General features: G+C 43.6%; 1 protein-coding gene across 3 annotated transcripts in view; it reads right to left on the bottom strand.

Annotated features, from left to right (window-relative positions):
* RSH1 (RELA/SPOT homolog 1) overlaps positions 1–23,210 on the bottom strand; it is a 53,338-nt gene that overhangs the window by 22,942 nt on the left and 7,186 nt on the right. For all 3 annotated transcript variants that reach the window (XM_087393156.1, XM_087393155.1, XM_087393154.1), the window contains exon 3: positions 17,176–17,349. In XM_087393156.1, coding sequence (XP_087249282.1) covers positions 17,176–17,349 — 174 coding nt within the window. The remainder of the gene's footprint in view (positions 1–17,175; positions 17,350–23,210) is intronic.

Here is a 23,210-nt window from a genome sequence, read left to right on the forward strand (position 1 = left end):
AATAGGTATTGCATTTTGTGGGATATGGATAGTCCCACAGCTGAACCTTACTCTGTTGCTATAGGGAGTGCTTTTTACAAGCTCAAATGGGAGACCTCTACCTCCTTGCACATGCAATGGTACGTCATGGAATGGTATGTCATACTCTTGAAGAGAATTCAGGAAATGGCATCACATGGGCTGCCATAACAGCAAGCCGCACTCTTTTTCCTGAAGGAGAAATTGCTGGTTTGCTGTCTTCTCCACAGGCTATTGTGTCACCTCAGGGTAGAGGCCCAAATCTTGAGGTGGATATGCAGACTTGATCTACATTTCCTATCAGCTGTACATAAACTGTAAATATGATATCGCATCTCAAATGTTTGACACTTAATGTACAGGGTTTATGCGATGTAAGGAAATGGAAACTTATTTGGGTGTATCTCAATAAGTTGCAGCTAGATATAGTGGCTTTACAAGAACAATATCAGCATATGTATGCGGAATGCCAAGGTCATTTTGCTGGGTATCATATTTTCTATGCGGGAGAGCACTTTTCTCAGGTGTAGTTTTTTTTGTGAAGCATGATCTTCAGCCAACTGTTGGCTTCAATGACAATTGAGGCAGATTGGGATAGAATATGCAAAATACACAGAGCAAGATGTTTTACTGCTACAAGTTGATATTGCCAAGGCTTTTGACACAATGCAATGGGATTTCATTTCACAAACCGTGCATGCTTTGGGTTGTGGCATAAAAATGCAAAATGTTATTTACTAGCTGTACAATGACAATTAAGCTCCAAAGAAAAAACTTGAATACTGGAAATTGGCAAATTGGCCATTGCATGTTCACCTAAGAATAGTCCAATCTATTTTGGTGGCGTACACACAGTTTTACCTGCCTTTGAAGTTTGATCATGTTTGGCAAGGGAGATCTTACATGCTTTATGTCAGCCATTATGGAAATTTTTTGGCGGTCCAAACATGGCCGGAAAAGTTTGAGATTGCTTTCAGTGCAACGTCTTGGTTCGCCAAAGATGCATGGGGGTTTAAATAATCTCAACATTCACATGCATATCCTTGCTCATAAGGGCAAGGTGATCAACCTTGGGCTGCCATGATGCGCTATTTGCTTTCATGAATCACCACCTCTACTTTTGATTACTAGCAGCCAACTCGGTGGGATTTTCTACTTGGCTATATTGATGGCAAGATCAAAGGCTGTCCTCATAATGTTTTTTGATTGGAAGTATATCCTTTCCCACTTGAAATGGCATGGCTGACTCTTTGCAAGGCAATTCTAAGGGCTCAAAGTATACATTGGTCAAAGGCCTTTGACCATCCATTGGCTTTACAGATAACCTAGACGTGCCTACTTTATTAGTTTCAAAGGAGTCCGCTCTTGGTCAAAGGCCTTTGACCATCCATTGGCTTTACAGATAACCTAGACATGCCTACTTTATTAGTTTCAAAGGAGTCCACTATGCGGCTGATGTGATAAATGATGATGGTACCATGATATATTTTCCTTTGGCTGCCAGACAATATGGTTTGGGGATGCATTAACGCCCTCTGTGACAAAACATTAGTCACATGCTTCAGTCTTTTCTACCGATACCCTCACTTGAGCTTCAAGATAGGCTTGAAGATTGGACTATTCATTCCCCAAATTCATCGGCCCGTCCTTTGAGGTTATCTCACATTACAATACCTTCCTCTTGTGAAGTTTTTTCGGCCCCACCTTGGGTTTCTAATAAGGCAAATCAACTCTGGCGCATGAATCACCCAACAAAGTGGTGGAGGAAGAGATTGCGGCAGCTTTGGAGATCCAAAGTTCCTCTTCGATAGTAGGTTTTTTTGTGGCAGGTGATGCTCGGGGTTCTTCCGTCTGGCAGCTCTTTGCACACAGACATATAACTCCGACTGTTTGCCACAGATGCATGGCTCCACAGGAATCTGTGCCTCATCTCCTTTGGCATTGTCCACAAACTCGTGTTTTCTTGGATCTTCTTCGGCACCATTTCAAAACTAGATTTCCCACTGCTACCTTTGGGAAGTATTTCTTGCTTTTTGAGATTCACCCACGCAGAGAAGGGTTTGAGTTGTTTTTCATGTGTGTTCATTACTGGGCACTTTGGACTCTAGAAAAGGATAGGAATCATAGAGTCTTTGGTGATCCTATTTTTTCACTTTTCCCTTTCTTCCATCACTCTCTGCAATAATCTTTCTTTGATTGTCTGCAGGCACATTACATAGTCTATAATGTATACTTGTCATATAGTGAGATCTCCTACTGTGAAATATAATGCATCACAATCTTCACCCCCCCCCCAAAAAAAGTGTATGTATATGTATATGTATATGTATATGTCTATGTATATGTGTATGTGTATGTATGTGTATGTATATGTATATGTATATGTATATGTATATGTTTGTATGTATATGTATATGTATATGTATATGTATATGTATATGTATATGTGTATATATATACATATATATAAATATATATGTACACACACACACATATATGTATGTGTGTGTATATATATGTATGTGTGTGTGTGTAGATATATATGCATATATCTATATATATACATAATATACATACATATATGTATGTATGTATGTATGTATGTATGTATAGACACACACACACACACATATATATAGACATATACATACATACATACACACTTTTTTTTTTGTGAAATCTTTGTTTGATTATATTATATGAGTAGCAACCTCAGAATAAGGTGCTATAATTACATCAACTGAAAATTTCAGTATATGCCATAAAGACCTCATGATCTATGCAGCGGATCTCAAAGCAATCAAAGAAAGATTGCTGCAGAGAACGCCTAAAAAAGCCAAACAGAGAGAAAGTAGGACCACCAAAGACTTTACAATTCCTATATGTCCATAAAGTTCATAGTGCCCAGTAGCGAACCCAAACGAAGAAAAGATGAAACTCCGGTCTGGATGGATGAAACCCAAATAGCCAGAAGAACTTCCCAAACGGAACATATGGGAATCTCGCTCACAGGCGTTGTCGAAGCAAGTCAAAAAACTCACGAGAGCACGGACAATGCCAAAACAAGTGAGGCACAGTCTCCGAAGAAGCAGAACATATGTGGCAAAGTGCAGGAGCAATGTGTCGATGAGCTAATAGCTGTCCAGATGGAAACACTCCCAAAAGAACTCGCCAAAATAAAACTTGTTGCCGAAGCGGTACTTTATAGGCCCAAAGTTGCTGTAATCTTTTCCTCCACCTCCACCACTTGGCTGGGCGATGCATTCGCCAAATAGAATCACCTCTCTCTGAAACCCAAGGTTGAGGCAAAAGGATTTTATACAATGCAAGTACAGTAATCTGAGATAGCCTCAAAGGACGAGAAGAGGACCCTAGAGAAGTCAAAGTTTAATCTTCCAGCCGGTCCTAGAGTTCCAAAGGAGGAATCGGAACAAAAGGCGAAAACATAGAAGTAATTTGTCACCACAAAGGACGATAATGAGAGCCCAATCCATATGTAGTGGCTACTAGAGAAAAGGAAAGCACAGTACCATCATCATCTATAGCATCAGCAACCGAGGTGATGCCTTTAAACAAGACAAAGTAGGAACGTCGAGGTTCCTGTAAAGCCAAGGGAGGCTGAAAGACTTTCGACCAGTGAATGCTTTCAGCTCTCAAAGAATTCCCAAGCAAAGATTGCCGTCCATTCCATTCCAGATCAGAAAGAACATGCTTCCAGTCAAGAAGCAAGCGGGAGACAAAAGGGCAGCCAAGCAAAGTGCCATCAGTGCAGCCAAAAAAGAAATCCCATGATCGAGTTGTAGGTCATCTTCTCGCGGTTCTAGTGATGCCCTATGGGCCCTGGTATGTGCCTTGTAGGCATAGTTATAGGACTCTAGTGTTTTAGTGCCTTTTATGCCACATAGGACATTTAGTCCTATGTGACATCTAGGACACTTAGTCCTAGGGTCTACCTTTCAAGTACCTTGTACTTTCTTTTCTCTAGTACAGTTGACGTGACGGCTTATCACACTCACCACACCTTCAGTGGTATCAGAGCGGGTCTTGCATTTGTCTTCCAGCTCTCCTCAGCCTCCCCGAGTCCTCCATTGCTCATTGGGAGCCTGCTGCCTTGCTGGTCGTCACATTTCCAGCCTGTTCGAGGCTCTTCAGCTGCTGTCCAAGGCTTCCAGAGCCTTTTTGTCGCCATAACCTGCCTCATCGCTGCTTCCCAGCTGAGGCGACTGCTTCTAGGTCCTGCTGCAGCCTTTTCGAGGTCTCCTACGGCACCCGTGGCCATCTGTCACCATTTTTGTGCTGCAGATCACTTCAACCAGCCTCAGATCCAAGCGCCCAGCTCCCACGACCTCTCCAGAGCCATCTGCAGGAGGTGTCCTGCTGTCGCGACCTGTCCAGAGCCCTCCACAGGAGACATTTGCAGCCACGCACACATTTCGAGGTGTTTGAGGGCTGTTCCAGCTCTGCTCCAGCTGCCTTTTGCACTTCAACTTGCTGCAGCAGCTCCGTGATCTGTCATATTCTACCTACAGAGGTCTTTTGGGTCTCAGCATTCAGTTCAGGGAACCAGAAGCTGATTTACAAGCAACATTTGCTGTCTTTTACTGTTTTCTGACAGTATTTGACTGTCAAACCCTAATTTCCAACAGGGAAATTTAGGGCTTTTGACATTTGGACCTTCAACTTGTCAATACAACACTTTGGACAAGGTTGACAACTGAAATCCTTCCAAAAAGTGAAGTTTTCAGTCAAATTCAGGTTCAGGACTGCCACATTGTGCCACGTCATCACTCAGGCCAACCAAATTTGGGGCTTTTGTGTTGGGAGCTCAATTTCAGCTGGTAACTCTGTTCCTATACCTTGCTGCACATATTTTCAGTCTATTTGCTCTCTCTATTTTATCATCTGAGCAAGAAAAGGCACCATGTTGCCTTGAGGCCCAGTGCAGCCTCCTAGAAATATCTGTTGTTGGCTCACAGGTATTTGGGACAGTAAGACATATTTTTGCAGTTTAAAGCCTTGAGGCTATCCTTTGGTCACTTGGTCAGTGCATTTTTACTTGTACTATTTGCAATGGCTGGTAACAATCATGATCTATTTGGCATTCTTCATGAAGATGATAAGTTGGATGGCACCAACTATCCGATGTGGTCTTATCTCATGAAACACATTCTTGTTGCGAGGCACTTTTGGAATATTGTTTCTGGGATTGATCTAAGGCCAGCCAATGCTATAGTGGCTGCCCCTATTTCTGGTCCCTCTGCAGAGGGTACTCCTCCTGATGCCTTATCCTCTAATACCCTTGCTGCTGCTCCTCCAACTCAGGAACAATCAAGATGGGATGCAAGAGATGCAAATGCACATTCTTGTATTGCTTTATCATGCAAGAGAATCATTATTCCACACATCCGGTCTTGCAAGACAGCAAAGGTTGCTTGGGACAAATTGGCTTCTCTTTATCAGATTCGCAATGAGGCACGTGTTGCATATTTAAGAAGGCAATTGCAAGAAGTCAGTATGAATGAGCGTGACTCTATGGATGCATACCTAACAAAGGTCAAGGACCTCATGGAACAACTTGCCAATATTGATGAGGTGGTGCCAAATTCTCAGCTTGTCAGTACCACATTGAATGGACTGCCAGATACATATCAAGGGTTTGCTACAACCCTTCGATTAGTGGCCATGGGTAATCCAAACCACTACTCTTTTGATCAACTAGTCACTTTGCTTTTGCAAGAAGAGCAAAGTCGAGCTAATAGACAAGCTATTATTCCTGATCATGCATTTGCTTCACAGCAGACGGGAAGAGGCAAGGCTTCCAAGCCTATGAGCAAGCCTAAATATGGGCCTAACAGTGGCAATTCCTCCAATGCATCTAAAGATACAACAGATAAGTCAAAGAAGAAAAGATGTAACTATTGTCGCAAGCCTGGGCATGAAATTTCTAATGCAGGAAGCGCATTGCTTCGGAGAAAAAGAAAGCAGGATTGACAGTTAATGCCTCACATGCAATTGAATCCCACGAGCTAGCAAATGCCTCACATGCACATGCTCTCCAGGATGATTGGGCATGGGCTGTCCATTGCTCCTTTGATCCCTCCCAAGTTGATGCATTGTTTACTGCTAATGATGCTCAGTCTTGGTATTTTGATAGTGGTGCTTCCAAGCACGTCACATCTTGCAGATAGTTGTTTCACCTCGTGGGGGAACTGTCACATGTGCTAACAATGCCTCCTATGCTGTAAAAGGAATTGGAGATGTGCATCTCACATCCATTTCAAGCCATCCTGTCACTCTTACTAATGTTCTTTTCGTGCCTGGAATAGAAGTCAACTTGATTTCAATTTCAGCAATTGCCACTTCAGGTTTCAGAGTGATTTTTAATGGATACAGATGCCTAGTATATGATCTTCGTGATGACAATGCCATAGTTCTCACTCGCACTTTGAAAAAGGGACTTTATCATCTTGATGATCACTCGGCGGCACTCTCTATTGAAGCATTTGCTATTTCAGATTTACAGCTTGCTGAAACTCATCTTTGGCATGAGAGAATGGGTCATCTCAATTATAGAGCTCTTGCCAAGTTACATTCACAGGACATGGCAAATGATGTACCTCAAATTCACACACTTTCCAAACATGTGTGTGAGGGTTGTCTTTGGGTAAAATGCATCGGTTTCCTTTTCAAAAGAATTGTCCAAAACTCTCACAAAGGAAATTGCAGCTAATGCACAGTGATGTCTGTGGCCCAATGAGGACAAATGCCATTGGGGGGTACAAATATTTCATGACTCTCATTGATGACTTCACAAAATATTGCTGGGTATATGCTTTAAAAGCCAAATCTGAAGTGTTCTCATGCTTTCAGAGGTGGCTGAATATGGTTGAGAATGAATCAGGATGCAAGCTTGTCACCCTCAACACACATAGGGAAGGAGAGTACATGTCAAAGGGGTTTGATGCATTTTTGTCTTCACGGGGCATTGTTCACTCATGCACTACTCCTTACACTCCTCAACATAATCCTGTTCCTGAAAGGAAGAACAGGTCCACTATGGAGATGGCCAAATGCATGCTTAACGCCAAGTCCTTGCCCAATAAATTTTGGCTTGATGCAATGATGTGTGCCAACTATGTGCTGAATAGATCACCTACAAGGGCATTGAAGACTGTTACACCTTATGAAGCATGGAAAGGTAGGAAGCCTTCACTTTCACACATGAGAGTTTTTGGGTCTCTTGCATATGTTCATGTACCATTTCAACTGAGACATAAGCTTGATGACAAGGCAATCAAATGCATATTTATTGGTTACAGCCAGGAGAGCAGAGGGTATAGGTTATACCAACCAAATACTCGGAAGATTATTGTCAGTAGAGATGTAATCTTTGCTGAACATTCGGCTTCTCCTCTTGTGGACTGCAAAGCTAAGCCAGAAGTCGACATGTTTGATGCCTTTGACTCTTGGTTACCTCTGCCTTCCTTAGAGGGGGACTTTGACCAGCAACATGAGCCTCTTGTAGGCCCTCCAACAAGCAATGATCAGCCAATACCCCACGCTGATTTGCAGGTTTCTCTTCCAGCACAAAATGATCCCACTATTCATGATGCCGTGATTGAAGAAAGAGCTGTCAATAGACAGCAAAGGCATGTTCCCAGATGGCTTGATCAACCTTTTGCTGCCCGGACAAGATCAGGGAATAGACAGATGCATGGTCACTTTCTTGAGTTTGCACTCCTTGCTACAGCTTGCAATGAGGAGCCTTTGTGCCATAAAGATGCTTTTGACAGCAAAGAGTGGATGTATGCAATGAGAGCTGAGTTACAATCCATTGCCAAAAATGACACATGGAAATTAGTAGATCACCCTCCCGGCAAGCATGCCATTGGTACCCGGTGGGTCTACAAATTAAAAAGGATATCTGATGGCAGTATAGATCAACACAAAGCCCGTCTTGTTGCAAAAGGGTATGCCCAACAACAAGGCATTGACTTTGAGGAGACATTTGCTCCCACATCCACGATTACTACTACTAGATGTGTCATTGCCATTGCAGCCCATCACCATTGGCAAGTGCACTAGCTTGACATCAAGACTGCTTTTCTTCATGGGGATCTGCAGGAAGAAGTTTATGTGACACAACCTCCTAGCTTTGAGGTTGTTAATTCTGAAAACAAGGTATGCCGGCTTAGAAAAGCCCTTTAGGGTTTGAAGCAGGCACCCAAGGCATGGTATGCCAAAATTCATGCACACTTACTATCCCTTGGTTTTCAGAATAGCCCCACAGAACCCACTCTTTATGTCCGTGGGAGTGAATCTGATTTTTTAGTGCTGATTCTATATGTGGATGATATGCTAATCACGGGCCCAAATACTCAGCATATTGCAGCTTTCAAGGCTGATTTGCAGCAAGCTTTTGAAATGTCAGACATGGGACAGCTACACTATTATTTGGGCATTCAGTTTGCTCATGTTGAGGGGGGTATCATGATGTCACAGTCCAAGTATATTGGACAGCTCCTTGATCGTTCAGTTCGAGGATTGCAAGCCAATCTCTACTCCAGTGGACCCTGGCTTCAAATTTTCAGCTGATGATGGGAGCCCACCATGTGATATCACCCTTTACCAGCAGGCTGTTGGATGTCTCATTTACTTATGTCACACGAAACCTGACTTACAGTATGCAGTATCTCATCTCAGCAGGTTCATGCACATGCCCAGTTCACAGCATTGGCAGGCAGTGAAGAGAGTCTTCAGATATCTCAAAGGCACTCAGGATTTAGCCCTCTTCTATGGTGATCAGGATTCACTTACCATGCATGCTTACACGGATAGTGACTAGGCAGGTTGTATCGACACCAGAGTGTCACATACCGGCAATTGTTTTCTGCTTGGCAGTTCATGTATCTCTTGGCTCAACAAGAAGCAACCAACAGTTGCCACATCTAGCTGTGAGGCTGAGTACAAGGCAGCCTTCACTGCTACAGTAGAGTGTGTTTGGCTTCGACAGTTACTTACAGATCTTGGTATTCGCCAGACATCCTCCACTATGGTCTACACTTACAGCCAGAGTACTTTGGCCATTGCGCGTAACCCAGTGTTTCATGCGCGTACCAAGCACATTGAAGTTCACTATCATTATGTTCGAGAGTGATTGTCAGCAGGAGACATAGAGTTGTCCTACCTTCCCACAGAGGACAACATAGCAGATATGTTTACAAAGGCACTTTCTCGTCCCAAGTTCGAAGTCTTCCGACAGGCTTTACACTTGGTTCCCTTTGTTACATGATCTGACATACCTTGTGCATTCATAGGTGGCTATATCCTTTTGGATGAACATGTGCCACCATGACGAGAAAATACCAGGTATTTTGAGACGTTTCCAGAATACTTCAGCCCATACCATGGAGGGGGGTTTGTAGGTCATTTTCTCCCGGTTCTAGTGATGCCCTATGGACCCTGGTATGTGCCTTGTAGGCATAGTTATAGGCACTCTAGTGTTTTAGTGCCTTTTATGCCACATAGGACATTTAGTCCTATGTGACACCTAGGACACTTAGTCCTAAGGTCTACCTTTCAAGTACCTTGTACTTTCTTTTCTCTAGTACAGTTGACGTGACGGCTTATCACTCTTGAATCTTGTACCTTGCTCCCACACTCACCACACCTTCACGAGTTGCCAATGACCAAATGCAGAAATACTAATATGAGTAACCAGAGTCCTAATCATAAGAGCCCAAGGCTGATCCCCTTGCAAAAATTGCAGCAACATTTTCCCCCTGTGGCCAAGAATATGCACATGAATATCCGTGATGTTCAATCCACCATGCATCTTGCGAGAACAAATGTGATGCATCGAAAGCAGCTTGAGACTTTTTCTACCATGTTTGGATTGCCATAAGATTTCCATAAAGACAGACATGAAAGATGTAAGATCTGCCTTAGTGAACATGATCAATGGCAAGTAAAATTGAATATATGCCACAAGGATGGACTACACTATTCGAAGACGAACGTGCAATGGCCAGGTTGCCAGTTTCCAATAATCAATCTTTTTCTGAAGCTTAGCCAAAACCCAATCAGTTTGTTGTCGGCGAGTGAGTTCCCACCCCAAAGGGTAACCAAGATGACAAACAAACTGAGTGGGTGGAATGATATCCCCAGGCCATAATAGACTATGCCAATCTTTAGAATGCAAAGGGAGACTTCTGAAAATTAACATGAAGACCAGCTGCCAAACCATAAACAGAGAGGGCCTGCATCAAGGCACCAAGATCATGGGGCGTATTCTTCAGGGTAAAGAAAGAGTCATCAGCATAAGCTTGAGCAACCATGCTGCGATTAGCATCCAATTCCAAGCCATGAAGTGATCCTGTAGCCACAAGATGATCAATATATTGCAGCATAGAATGAGTAGCAATGGCATACAGTAAAGCACTGAGAGGGCATCCGTGGCGGACCGAACAACGAAGAGTCCACTCATCAGAGATATCCCCAGAAAGAATGCAAGCCGCATTGCTATCTCTGTAAAGCCAGTAAATAACCTACTGCATTTTTGGTCCAAACCCCAAAGCTCACATAGTTTGCGAGATGAAATCCCATTGAACTGTGTCAAAGTCTTTTGCAATATCTACCTGCAAGAGTAGAACATCCTGCTGCGTGTATTTGGCATATTCAATCCCAATATAAGCATTGGCAATGTTATCTATGATATGGCAACGTAGAACAAAGCCATATTGGGAGGGATGCAACCCATCATGCAAATAACCTTTAATCTGATCAACCACCATTTTGGCAATGATCTTGTAAATGATTGGCATGAGCGTGATTGGCCTCCAATCACCAAGTGAATCACATAGCTGCTTTTTTGAAATCAGCTTAAGAAGACCCTTTTTCCATGACACAAGCAGCAAGGTGAATTTAAGAAGATCCCAGAATGCAAGAAAAAATTCAACAGTGAGACCATCCCATCCTGGAGATTTCCATCTACCACAGGATCTCAGTGCATCAGACAATTCCCTTTCAGTGAAGGGATGTTCAAGTTCCAAAGCCTGAGCATCAGACAGAATTGGATGAATATGCTGCAAAAGAAGCTGACGTGCAGACATGACCCGAGGAGAAAGAGTATCCAAATGCCCAAAATGAGTGAAGAAGTGCTGCACACATAAATCAGCAAGCTCTGAACGAGATGTTGACAGCAGTCTTTATCCAAAAATGCCCGTTGTCTGGATCAAGTTTCCCATTTAGCAAGCTTTCTCTGATCATTGGATTGAAGAGAGAATTAAGCCTGACATAAGAGCATGCTTTCCTCTGAAGACAAAGGGCGAAGATGAGCAAGGTCAGTCAAACTCTGACAAGTAAATTTGGCATGTGCTACAGTCTCCCTTGTAGCTTGCATATAAGATTTGCCATAATCTCGAATAACTGCTTGCATCTGAGCAACAAAAGCCTGCCAGGCATAATCCAAACCAATGCGTATCTGACGAGAGAGAGGCTGAATAGCATCAAAGACCAAGGCTTTAAAGTCAGCATGCTCCAGATAACTATTATTAATCAGCAAAAGCCTTCGGCAAGGCAATCTGTAAGGAAAGCCTCAACCAAAGAGGAGCATGATCCGAATGTGTGAAAGCATGATCAACCCAAATTTGACAAGTAAAGGCATCACAATGCTGTGGATCAATCTGATACCATCTGTCCAAGCGTGCCCAGTAAGAAGATTGAGCATTATGCTGAAAGGTATAGCCCGGAAGCATGGGCTGTAATTCCTTCCAGAGATCAACCAAGCGCAACTGAAGCAAAAAATCAGACCATGCCTGTGTTTCAAAAGCCAACATATGAGTGTGGCCTGAGGTGTTGTCACCCGATTGAGGGGCATTATTAAAGTCATCACAAATGAAGGCATGTTGTGGCCATGGATAAGTATGCATGGCAGCCCAGATCAAAGCTCTATCACGAGAAGATTGGGGGGCATAAACCGATGCAAATTCAAGAATTTCCCCTTGAACAAGGCATTGAACAATAATCCATCTACCATGGCGATCATTGAGAGCCACAACAAGTTGAAGGTCGTGCTTTACCAAAAAAGCCACACCAAAAAAGGACTGCTCTCCAGCATAGAAGATATCATAACCAGCAAAATGGCCTATTTGACCAGCATACATATGCTGATTATGCTCTTGCAAAGCAACTATATCAGGCTGCAATTGCCTGATATACATCCAGACCAGTTTCCATTTGCGACCATCACACATTCCCTGTACATTGAGAGTAACACACTTCAGATGATCAAGCATATTTACAGTTATGGGACAGGTATGTACAACAACTAACGGGCTGTCTACGTCTGCATTTCCACCTCAATGTCCGGGCCTCTGCCCTGGGATGAAGCATCAGCCTGAGGAGAGAACAAAAGTGCAACAACTTCTTCTTCAAGAAACAAGGTCCGATTTGCAGTCACAGCAGCCCAGGTCAAGCCAACACCAGAGTTTTCAGCAGGTGTTTTCCCAAGAGAGGATGCACCACTCCAAGTCCGAGAAGGCAAAGGTCGCCTGGGGGAGATCACTTTGCGAGGAGTTTGCCATCCATCAGTCAAATTCTTTTCCCCCTTCCCCTGAGGTGGAGAGGACAAAGGCACAGGAAAAGAAGCATTACCATTTGAGAAAGCCGGGGCTTTGCCTTTGTCTTGAACAGAGAAAAAATGTTTGATCGCTTTGTTTTTTACCACAGAAGAGGCATTTGCATTCTTATTCAAGGCTGAATTTTGGGTAGACAGCCCGTTAGGCTGAACCACGGATGTTGCACTGGCATCCGTGGAGCTCGGGAAGGGCATTGTGAAGCCATGTGCCCAAATTGCTTGCATTCAAAGCAAGCACCTACAAACAGCCCCCACTTGAGCTTGTAAAAGGCACTCCCCATGGAAACATTATTCACAGTAACTGAATATGAAGCTGGAGTGGGATGATCCGTATCCCACAAAATGCAGAAGCGATTCGAATTTCCATTGGGTCGCGGTGGACATACCACCTTACCAAGAGAAGCTGCAATTTTAGGTAGAAGAGAAGACGAGCATTGAGGAAAATCCACAACTTCTACCCAAACAGGGCAACGATGCCGAATCAATGCCTGATAATCCCGGGTGGGAAACCAGGGTAGGACATGGACCATCTGCTGGCCATAGAAGAGAGGAGAGTGCTCCAGCAAAACCTAACGGTGCTCCTCATCAGCCATGATGATCTCAAAAAAGCCCCTCGCTGCGTATCCCACAAAATGCAGAAGCAATTCGAATTTCCATTGGGTCGCGGTGGACATACCACCTTACTGAGGGAAGCTGCAATTTTAGGTAGAAGAGAAGACGAGCATTGAGGAAAATCCACAACTTCTACCCAAACAGGGCAACGATGCCGAATCAATGCCTGATAATCCCGGGTGGGAAACCAGGGCAGGACATGGACCATCTGCTGGCCATAGAAGAGAGGAGAGTGCTCCATCAAAACCTGACGGTGCTGCTATTCAGCCATGATGATCTCAAAAAAGCCCCTCGCTGCATAATGAACTTTTTTGACATAAGAACCACCCAGGGTTCGAGTCAACCAATTCCCAACATCTACTACAGCAGGCATCCATCCTGGGAAGAAAATTATAATGGCATGCTTTGCATACTCCTTAACTGGATCAAATATATCATCCACTTCCACCATAATGCCAGTGGTGGGAAGTGGATCTTTCCAACCTTTGCGGGTGTCTTCAAACCCTTCATGCATAACCTCATAAACAAGCTGAGCCTCAGCAAAGTCATGAAGGGAATCATCTAAATCCATCACTTGTTTTTGTTTCTTATTAGAAACCGACTTGTCTTTGTGAAAGGTTTTCTCATAGAAATAATCTGCCATTCGAGTTAAGGAAAAGGCTTGGAAGCAGCAATGCTTTACAAGAAGGAAAGCACAGCAGGTACAAAATTGTACGGATTTTTCTTGGCTGTACGGACAAAATCGTACGGATTTTTGACAGTACGAAAAAAATTCTGGCAACAAAACTGTATGGATTTCCCCGACTGTACGAACAAAACTGTACGGATTTTTCCTAGCTGTACAGACAAAATCATACGGATTTTTGACAATATGAAAAAAAAAAAAACGAATTTTTTGACAGAATGTACGGACACAAAACAGGCATCAAACTAAGGGAGAAACAAGCAACTGCAACATGGGAGCACAAGGGCTAGCACGGGATCTCTCTCTCACACTCTCAACACACACACACCACACACACTACACACACACAAATGAACACATACATACACACACATGCATATATATAGACATATATGTGTGTGTGTGTGTGTGTGTGTGTGTGTGTGTGTATATGAATGTATGTATATGTGTACACACACGTGTGTGTGTGTGTGTGTGTGTGTGTGTGTGTGTACATACATAGCATGCATGCATAAATGTATGTGTGTACACACACACACACGTGTGTGTATATATCACACAAAAGTGTGTGTACATACATGCACGCATGCATACAATTCATAAGTTGAAAATTACAACCGAGTATAGAAGCGTAGGATCATTGAGCGGTATTAGTGGCCTGCACGTGGTCTTCAGCATAGGGAAGCCATGAGAGCTAGTTAGAGCAAAAGGCTACATTTGCTATCCCATCGGAGAGCAATGTCTAGAGATATTGACCAGCATCGCCGATTGGAACATTTGGATTGTACATTGTAGCCTCATGATGGACACACAGCAAGGTCGTTCGACTACTCTCCTCATCAATCTTTAACTTGATATCATCTACACCTTGCGTGCCATTTGGGAGCAAATTATAGTGAATTCCAAGAAGACAACCAAGAAATGATAATTTTTGCAAGGCTTGGCCTATAGGCATCTTTCACATTTCCACAAATCAAGTAATGAATAGTACAGCCCTCCTGGGCAAGCTAATAGTGCCATGTCTCACTCCAGGCTCACAGCTCTTGATGCAACGTTGGCTACTCAAAAACACCCCCCGTTCAGGTTGTCACTGGCAATCGTCTTTCAAATGGATTTTCTTGCCTACGCCTCTTACAAGGAAGGGCTGCCCTGATGAGAAGCATGTCTAGAGTTTGGAAGCGCTTGTCGCTTGGTCTTGTCAGAGCCGACCCCAATTGCAAGGAGTAGTTTGATGGGCAGCCGTTTCTATGGCACCCGTAGGTTCGAGATCCAGAGGGGTGCATGCTCGGGCAGCGGACGCATATCAGTTGGGGCACAATGGGATAGTGGCCCTGCGCACTTCTTTGGGACTTGCAGGCAGCTTCTTATGGAGGAGGAGGATAGAGATCAAGCACTTCCGCACGTCAAAGGAGCGGGGGCCAAGGCAGCAGAGATAGATGCAACGATTCCGGACTCCTAGTGGGAGGGGCTGAGTAAAACCTAGACTATGCACTGTTGGTCGGGGCAGTTTTCGCAGACGGGAGTGCCTCTCAAGGTATAGTTCCTCAAGCACCTGGACTCAACACTTTTGGTTGGGGCAATTTTCGCGGACAGGATTGCCCCTCAAGGTACAATTCCTCGAGCAGACTCTATGCCGCTTCCAATGGAGATATACCTAGATGAGTCCAGGAACATGCCCAAACTCATCCTTTAAAAACACAGCATAGTGCCATTTCAATCTCATGATAGTCACTCGTAAGGTTGAAAACCATAAACTCCATCACACATAGCAGGGACTAGCTACTATGACATCCCCACTGACGTCATCAGCTTCCAGTGCAAATTCCAGAGTAGGGGAGGGAGGCCTTTTGTTAGCAGAGACAGAGTGATCAGTGGGACGAGGCGGCTTTGGACGGGCTTACGTGGCAGAGGATTAGGATTGTGGGCCGGTTGGGCAAGAACTAGACCATTGACCCGAATATGGCTGTCTCGGATAGGCAGGGAGCACACTGGCACCTCTGGTTATGGGAGGGCGTCCTCTTGAGACATTCAATGGGATCCAGCTCGAGTAGAGCACTCTAACAAGGCAGAGGAGGTGGCTTTCTTTCCTTACACGACCCCTATCAATTGCCGCTTGCAGTTGGAGACAGTAGCATGGACTCCCTCGAGGGAGCAACATTCGGTCGAGCAGGAGGTCCCGAGAGAGATCATTCCCCGGTTTTGGTCATGCCATTGGTCCAACCTGCGACCACGAAAGATTTCTTATCTCTTTTGGATGGTAGCACATGGGGGCTTACCCATTGGCCCCTGTTTGGAGCAAATGAGGGTGGCGGCAGATGCCACTGCTGTACAGACTGAGTGAGGGAGACGATCCCTCACTGCCTTTCCTCCAAGACGGGTATGCCCTACACCATTGGCAAAGGATAGCATGTCATTGCTTGGGATATCTAGGTCACCCGCTGTGGCAGGGTGATGGGAGACCAACAGACTACTCCGGTGGCCACTTTATTCGCCATCTAGCAGGATATCATCTATATTCTATGAGCTAGATGGGAGCGTGAGACTCCAGGGTCTAGAGCGACTGCCGACGTTTGTGCAAGGCATGGCCTGCAGGCTCCTTCTATGTTCTCACGGAGAGAGGCATCTGTTGGTTGTATAGTCCACAATTGTGGTTGTTACCCCCTGTTCCAGAGACTCTCTAGGCAGTATGCTAGGAGCTCAGGAAACACGTTGGCCCTTTTCAGGGGGTTTTGTCAAGCATTAATAGAAGTTCCTTTTTCGTGTTAGAAAAAAGAGACAAACCAATGCAGCAAGCAAGCTTGATTGCTGAGATAAGTCAAGTTTGTATAGTGAGAAAACCAGCAGTGCCAAATATTAAACACCCTCTGAAGTTCATGACCTTTCAGGAAACATACGCACCCGTCTTTCCAGCCCAGCATAAGCACACATATATTATCTTCCATTCTTGCTTACCTTCCCAAACTAGTATGAAAAAAAAAAAGTGACGGTAAAAAACTAGACAAAGAGTATCCATTTAGTATACTCATCATTTTTCCAACAAGCACGGAGGGCCAAAGGCGATGACCAAAGCTAGCAAACATATTTTTACCAAAGATGTTTAAAATGCTAGCATTCAGTCGAAGCTTAATATTCCACATGTTGCAGCCAGACTTGCACATCATCCAAAGCCTCTCTTTATGAAAATGATGTCGTTAAGATCAGTGATAAAAATATCATCAAATACCTCCCACAAAGTTGCTTCAGTGACTATTCCTGACAACGATCTGGGCACCTCCTCATTAAAATCGCACCTCGGTGCTTCTAATTTCTGCTTCTGTTTTTTACGCATTGTTGAGCCACGGGAAATGACTACCTGTCCTCTAAGTATATCATCAAATGTTTTCAAGCTCCAGCCAGTCTGCAACATACAAATCATGTCATAAACGTGCAGCAAAAAAACAAGCCATCTCGCTGATGGCCAAAAAGTGCATAAATGCATAAATCCAAAAGAAGATATACTGAAATTGTAGGTTTTGCAGTGTCAAGCGATAAATACTGTTCATCAAGAAGACTCTGGACTCTGAAGTAGCCTAATTTAGCATCCATGGATCTGCTGACCCAATAAACTCTAGAACTCCATTTGTGCAAATGCTAAAGAAGTCAATTCTTTTACAATTAAAACATGGCTAAAGCAAGGCCAAAAGTAGTCAGGAGTTTCTCTTTGATAAGTTGTTTTTCTCTTTATCTATTTCATTTGTACTTGCATTTCATTTCATTTAATTGTATGCTGTAGTTTGGTAGACGTTCATGGATCTCAATCATGCGTTGAGAGACTGGTAAACAAGGCTACATCCCAGCAACCATTTGCAGTGAAACATAAGCATAGGCTCATTAGACTCAGCTTAAGATTGTGAAGCCAACTCCAGAGTGGACCTGAGATACAAGGACCGAGATACATATATATACATATATAAGACTGCAGCCTCAGACAAAACATCAGGTAGCTAAGATCACCTGATATGTGCACCAGGAAGTAGAGTATTAAATTCCTAGCCAGGTCAGAGTCCATGGCTTTATCGCAAGAGTTTATATCTGGATTCATTACAAAATGGGTGGGCCGTATGGCCACATCACAGAAAAATTCCAGCCATGAAAGTGCACTCGCTTTTTTTTTCAAGTGAAATCTATGTTTGTTTATATTACAAGAATGAGTTCCCAAAGAGGGAGCACGCAATTACAAACATCAAAAGATTTCAATATGTTATTTTGCTCTGAGGCTATTATTGTGTTGCCTACATACAGTTCTTCTTGCCTCTGATGATGTTTGGTAAGAAGAATATTCAATCTTTTAAGTCGATCCTTATGGAGACTTTTTGCACTTGAGGCATGGCCATAAGAGCATTAGATTACTTTCTATGGAGCGCCTCTGTATTGTGGTCATGAAAGTGCACTCACACTTGCTCTCATTGTGTCTGAGAGCCCACAAAGATCATGCTCAAGAAAATCCCTCCTCCACTTAAATTCTCCACATCTTCCTACTCCACGATTTGGCCACCTCATCCTTCCCGTTCCAAAGTTGCAGAGTACACTCTGTCACATCCTTGAGTTTCTATCCTGTCCTACCCACTCTTTGCTCCGGCTTTCTCTTTCACAGCTCCCTACTGCTGAAATCTGTGCAGATGTGTGCTCTTCCTTTCACCAAGTATCTGCCCTGTTGAGTCAGAAGGGTCACTGCCCCAACTATGAGGCCCTATATGAGGAGGGAAAATCCAGAACACCTGCAACATGATTGGACTTCATGAGGCAGCCATGTGGGCACAAGGAAGAGGTGCCACGTGGGCAGATCTGAGAAGGGTGGGAGCAGATCTAGGGTCTGCATGGATTGCCATGTAGGCAGCATAACATATTCAAATATGGGCTGGACAGGACCAAAAAACGGGATGAATGCACCTTCTATAGGCCATGTACTACTCAGCCATCGAGCAGGTCAGCCAGTTATATAGGTAAGTCACATGCTGCTCTGCCAGTCCATACTGAGAATCAGCCAGCAAGGAAGGAGGGATCAGACCGCCCCTCTACCTCTATTAAAAGCTCACTGAGCCCTCGTTCTCCCTATCCACAAGCAAGCCATTGAAAGGCAACAAGTGTGAGGGGCTACATATAGGCCCCCCCTCACTCCTTGTTTGTCATGTCATTGTGGAGCAGTGTTGAGCATCTATAACAGAGGTTTTCCCCAAGCAGTTGGTGGGCTCTTGGCCTGAGATCACTTGCAGTTTCTCTCATCTCTCTCCTTTCTTGTTTGGTGTGTCTGAGGTTGGCGCTCTCTCTCTTCACTCCCGTTCATTTCCGCTGCACTTCTCACAAATTCCACACAGTTGCAAACGTCAAATTTATTTGCCTGACCCCAAAAAAACAAAAAGGGACGCATATATGAATGATGTATCAGGAGTAAGGGTCAGTGCGTCACCCTGAAGCCGCTGAATGAGTGCAACACGGCTTGACACCTTGATGTCCTTCTTGGATTTATTTTGGGGATTGATGCATTGATGCAGCCCACATTCATTGGGGGACTGCCGCATGACTGCCCACTTAAGGGCCGCCTATGGTCTACTAGAAGGCTTGCCTGGAAGACCCAATTAGGGACCAGATAGGGACTGGTTCTTTAGCATCTCCTCTAGGATCTATCCCACAACACAGTCCAAACACAATCAGCAAAAAACAATGGAAATCAGCAGCCAACTCACCTCCCAGCGACCCCCAAGCATGTGGGCCAGAGATCACCCATGCCTATAGCTCTAGCGTCCCATACCCCACCAAAACTAGTTCCCAAGGACACATCATCCGTGATCTGGCATGTAGAAGGTAAGAGTCTAGGCTCAAGATCCATACCAGACCATCTAATGGTGTGTGCACACTCAATAACAGCCTTTTCTGTATCTGGCTGGTTTATTGTCTATTGATGAGTCTGCACATCTATCCTATGCACATAAGTTTAAGAAGTTTGTGATTCCACACCCCACACACACACACAGTGTGAGCTCTTGGGCTATTCTATCAGTCTTGTGAGATTAATAAGTTGAGTATATTTAGCCAAGATGCTTTCCATGAAGCAGGAGGGTTTGAGTTCCTAACTCTACATGGGAACATGGTTGCCCTTGTTCGACGTACGGAACATCCCGTACGTTCCATATTGTCCCGTACCGTACCGTTCGATCCGTACGTTATGTTCGAATTTTTATTTTTACTTTTTATTTTTTTGGGGGTTTGGCGTTCGTTTGTTTTAGATGGCTCGTTTTGTTTTTGGTGGTGGTTCTGCCAAACTGATTTTGGGCCTCCCAGATGGCAAGGTTCCATATAAACCCCCTCTATCCTCACTATGATCTCACACTAAGCATCTACCTCTCGACTGTGAGTCTTGACTCTCCCCTCTCCATCTCCAACAAGTGACAAGGCTCAAGCTGCATCAAGCATTTCCATCTCTCTCCCTCTTTATCTCCATCAAGCACCTATATAACATTTTTGTACAAGTTTTAAAGCTTGTACAAGTACCTACTCCCAAACTCTAAAATCTCTGTCTTTTTTTTGGGGTATCGAACGTACCATCGGACGTACACCTAAGATTTTTTAGTTCGTTTAATACAGCACTAATATCAAACAGTACGCATCGAGCGTGATCATACGTGTCAACCATGCGTGGGAGTTGATTGTAACAATGACTACGTGATAGGAGGATGAAGAAAGCATGAGGACGTCGATTTCAGCCTGCTCTTTTGGCTCAATTTTTGGCATCTGACAGAGATTCCAAGGATATCATCAAGTTTGGCTACACATACATCATTTGTTGTTATTCTATAGACACTAGCACTATAACTCCCTCCTATATTTCATAAAGGAGTGATTTTTAGATTTATGTTCTCCTAAGAGTCTAGAGGTTCAATCCTAAATTCTGGAATACTATCATATTGAAATTCAGCATTATCCGGAAAAAAAAATGTGCCAATTGCGTGAGCTCTCGCAAGGGCTGATCCTCACTCACTTTTTGTGTGTTTTCTTATAATTATTTGCATTTTTAAGACTGTGTGTGATGAATGATGTGTGGAGTTATTAACTTGCAGTTCTTGGTCATAAAGTTCTTGTTCTAATTAAATACATCCTCGAAAACACGCTTTCACATAAGCACGGCTCTGCAGGTATCAGAGATCAAGTTTCTTCTGTTGATATATTTGATTAAACTTGAAACTGTAGCCCTAAGTCATCATAGGATTAACTCTGTTGTGTTAGTGCGAAGAAGGGAGTGTTAAAGTCCTTGTTTCCTTGTAGCCACGGTGAATACTCGCAATCGCAGTGCCAAGGGTTCAAAGAGGCCATCTCTTACCTCTAAAAGGTCCATGCCCACGAAGGAGAAGAGATCAGTCCAGTGCTTGGACAAGATGAAGCTGGTTGGTTGGATCGGATGTTGAAGAGCAATTGCCCATGGGGAAGCAGTAGTGATGATGAGGTGCCAGTCTCAGAGCAAGAAAATGAAGGTGTGTGAGATTTTTGAGTCCTTCAAGGTTGATATTGTAGCTGATCCAAACCAGAAGTTTTCCACGATGGGTTCAATGCTCTCAAAAACATTGGGAACGTCAAATAATAGAGGAAATCCAAGACAGGCTGCCAAGAACAAAACTCAGCTCGAAGGAAAAGAGCAAAAGAAGGGAAAGCCCTCCGAAAACAAAAACTGGAAAGTTTCACAGGAATTGAGCATATTTTACAGGAAAAGAGGGAGAATGATGATATGGATTTTGATGAACATGAAGAGCACATGGATTATGATCAAGAGAAATGGGAAAAGAGAGGTACCATTGTACATAAGAAAGAAAAGCTTCATGGGAGGAACTATAGATTGATGCCATCCAAGGATACGGATACTTCAAGGGAATTTGATGATCAACCCAGGCGTTCAAGACAAGTGGACTGAAACTAATTAGGATAGAAGCATGTTCATACGATGAATTGTAATGGGGATCCTAATCCAAAAACTCTAGGTGAATGGTTGCAAAGCCTACACATGTACTTTGCATGAGTGGAGTCCACTGAAAGGGCGAAACTGAATTTCACCACTGTTCTACTTGAAGGTTCAGCAGCCTTATGGCATTAAGCACTCACGTTGCAAGGTATGGTTTTAAACACTTGGGATGGATTCAAAACTCAGATAAAAAGAGCACTTTTTCTCTCCTGATTTTGAAAGAGATATGTCCATGGAATGGGGTAATTTCAAACAAAGGATAGAAGAGTCAATGAGGGATTACACAAATAGCTTGTGGACTACTTTGCGGAAAGTGCGAACATTTCACTTTGTAACTCAGCAAGAACAGTCCCGAAAGTATCTACGTGGGTTGTCAAAGGTCATGCAACAAGAGATCACTTGTTTTGATGTTACAAATTTGAAGAAAATAATTACTTTGGCAAATGGAATTGAGGAAAGAGGAATGGTGAAGGTAGATTTGGCACATGAAGAGAGAGAGAGAGAGAGAGAGAGAGAGAGAGAGAGAGAGAGAGGTTTTAGCCGAATACACCAAGATTCTTTCCAAGTAATAAACAAAATCCTAACTCTAGAAGAGGTAACAAATACAGACAGCAAAGGAATTCAGCTACTCCACGCAAACAGATTGACAAGGAGAGTGCAAGAATATAGGAAAGAGCGTTTATGCATCCAATGTGATGGTGCTCATAAATATTTGGATTGTCCATCCCGAAAATTAAAGGAACAGCCCAACAAAACAAGAGGCTAAAAAAGGGAGAGCACAAGTAAATGAGGATGTGAAGGAAATAATCCACCCCACAATCGTCTAAAGGCTTGGCATAACATTGGTGGCAAACGAGCCCTCTTTCTTTTTTATGCAGGTTCCACTCACAACATTATTTCCCCCGAATTAGCTTCATCACTCAGTATAGTACCTGATGCAGATCTTGAAAGGAGTGCTCCAAAAGATTTCTGTGAAGAACTTAACTTTTCGAGAATGCAAATGTGTGCAATGCATGCAGAATTCGAATGCCAATTGGCCCTCAATGGGGAAGAGCGCCCTCGTGAGAGTACTTGTTTCTATTTCGACCTACATGCAAGGTGTGTGAGAGAAGGCAGATGAATGCTAGGTGAATGAAGAATGCTACGTGAGATTCACAATGAAAGGTCGATACCCTTTCATTAATGTCCCTTGAGATCACTCAAGTTCCATCTTCCCATTTACACCTACCCTTAGCCTATGACCCATGCATCTACCATTCAATGCACCTTAA

The sequence above is a fragment of the Dipteris shenzhenensis genome, chromosome 22 (assembly GCF_047967505.1).
Source record: "Dipteris shenzhenensis isolate YYH24624 ecotype China chromosome 22, Dip_SZ_1.0, whole genome shotgun sequence".
NCBI classification, from domain to species: Eukaryota; Viridiplantae; Streptophyta; class Polypodiopsida; order Gleicheniales; family Dipteridaceae; genus Dipteris; species Dipteris shenzhenensis.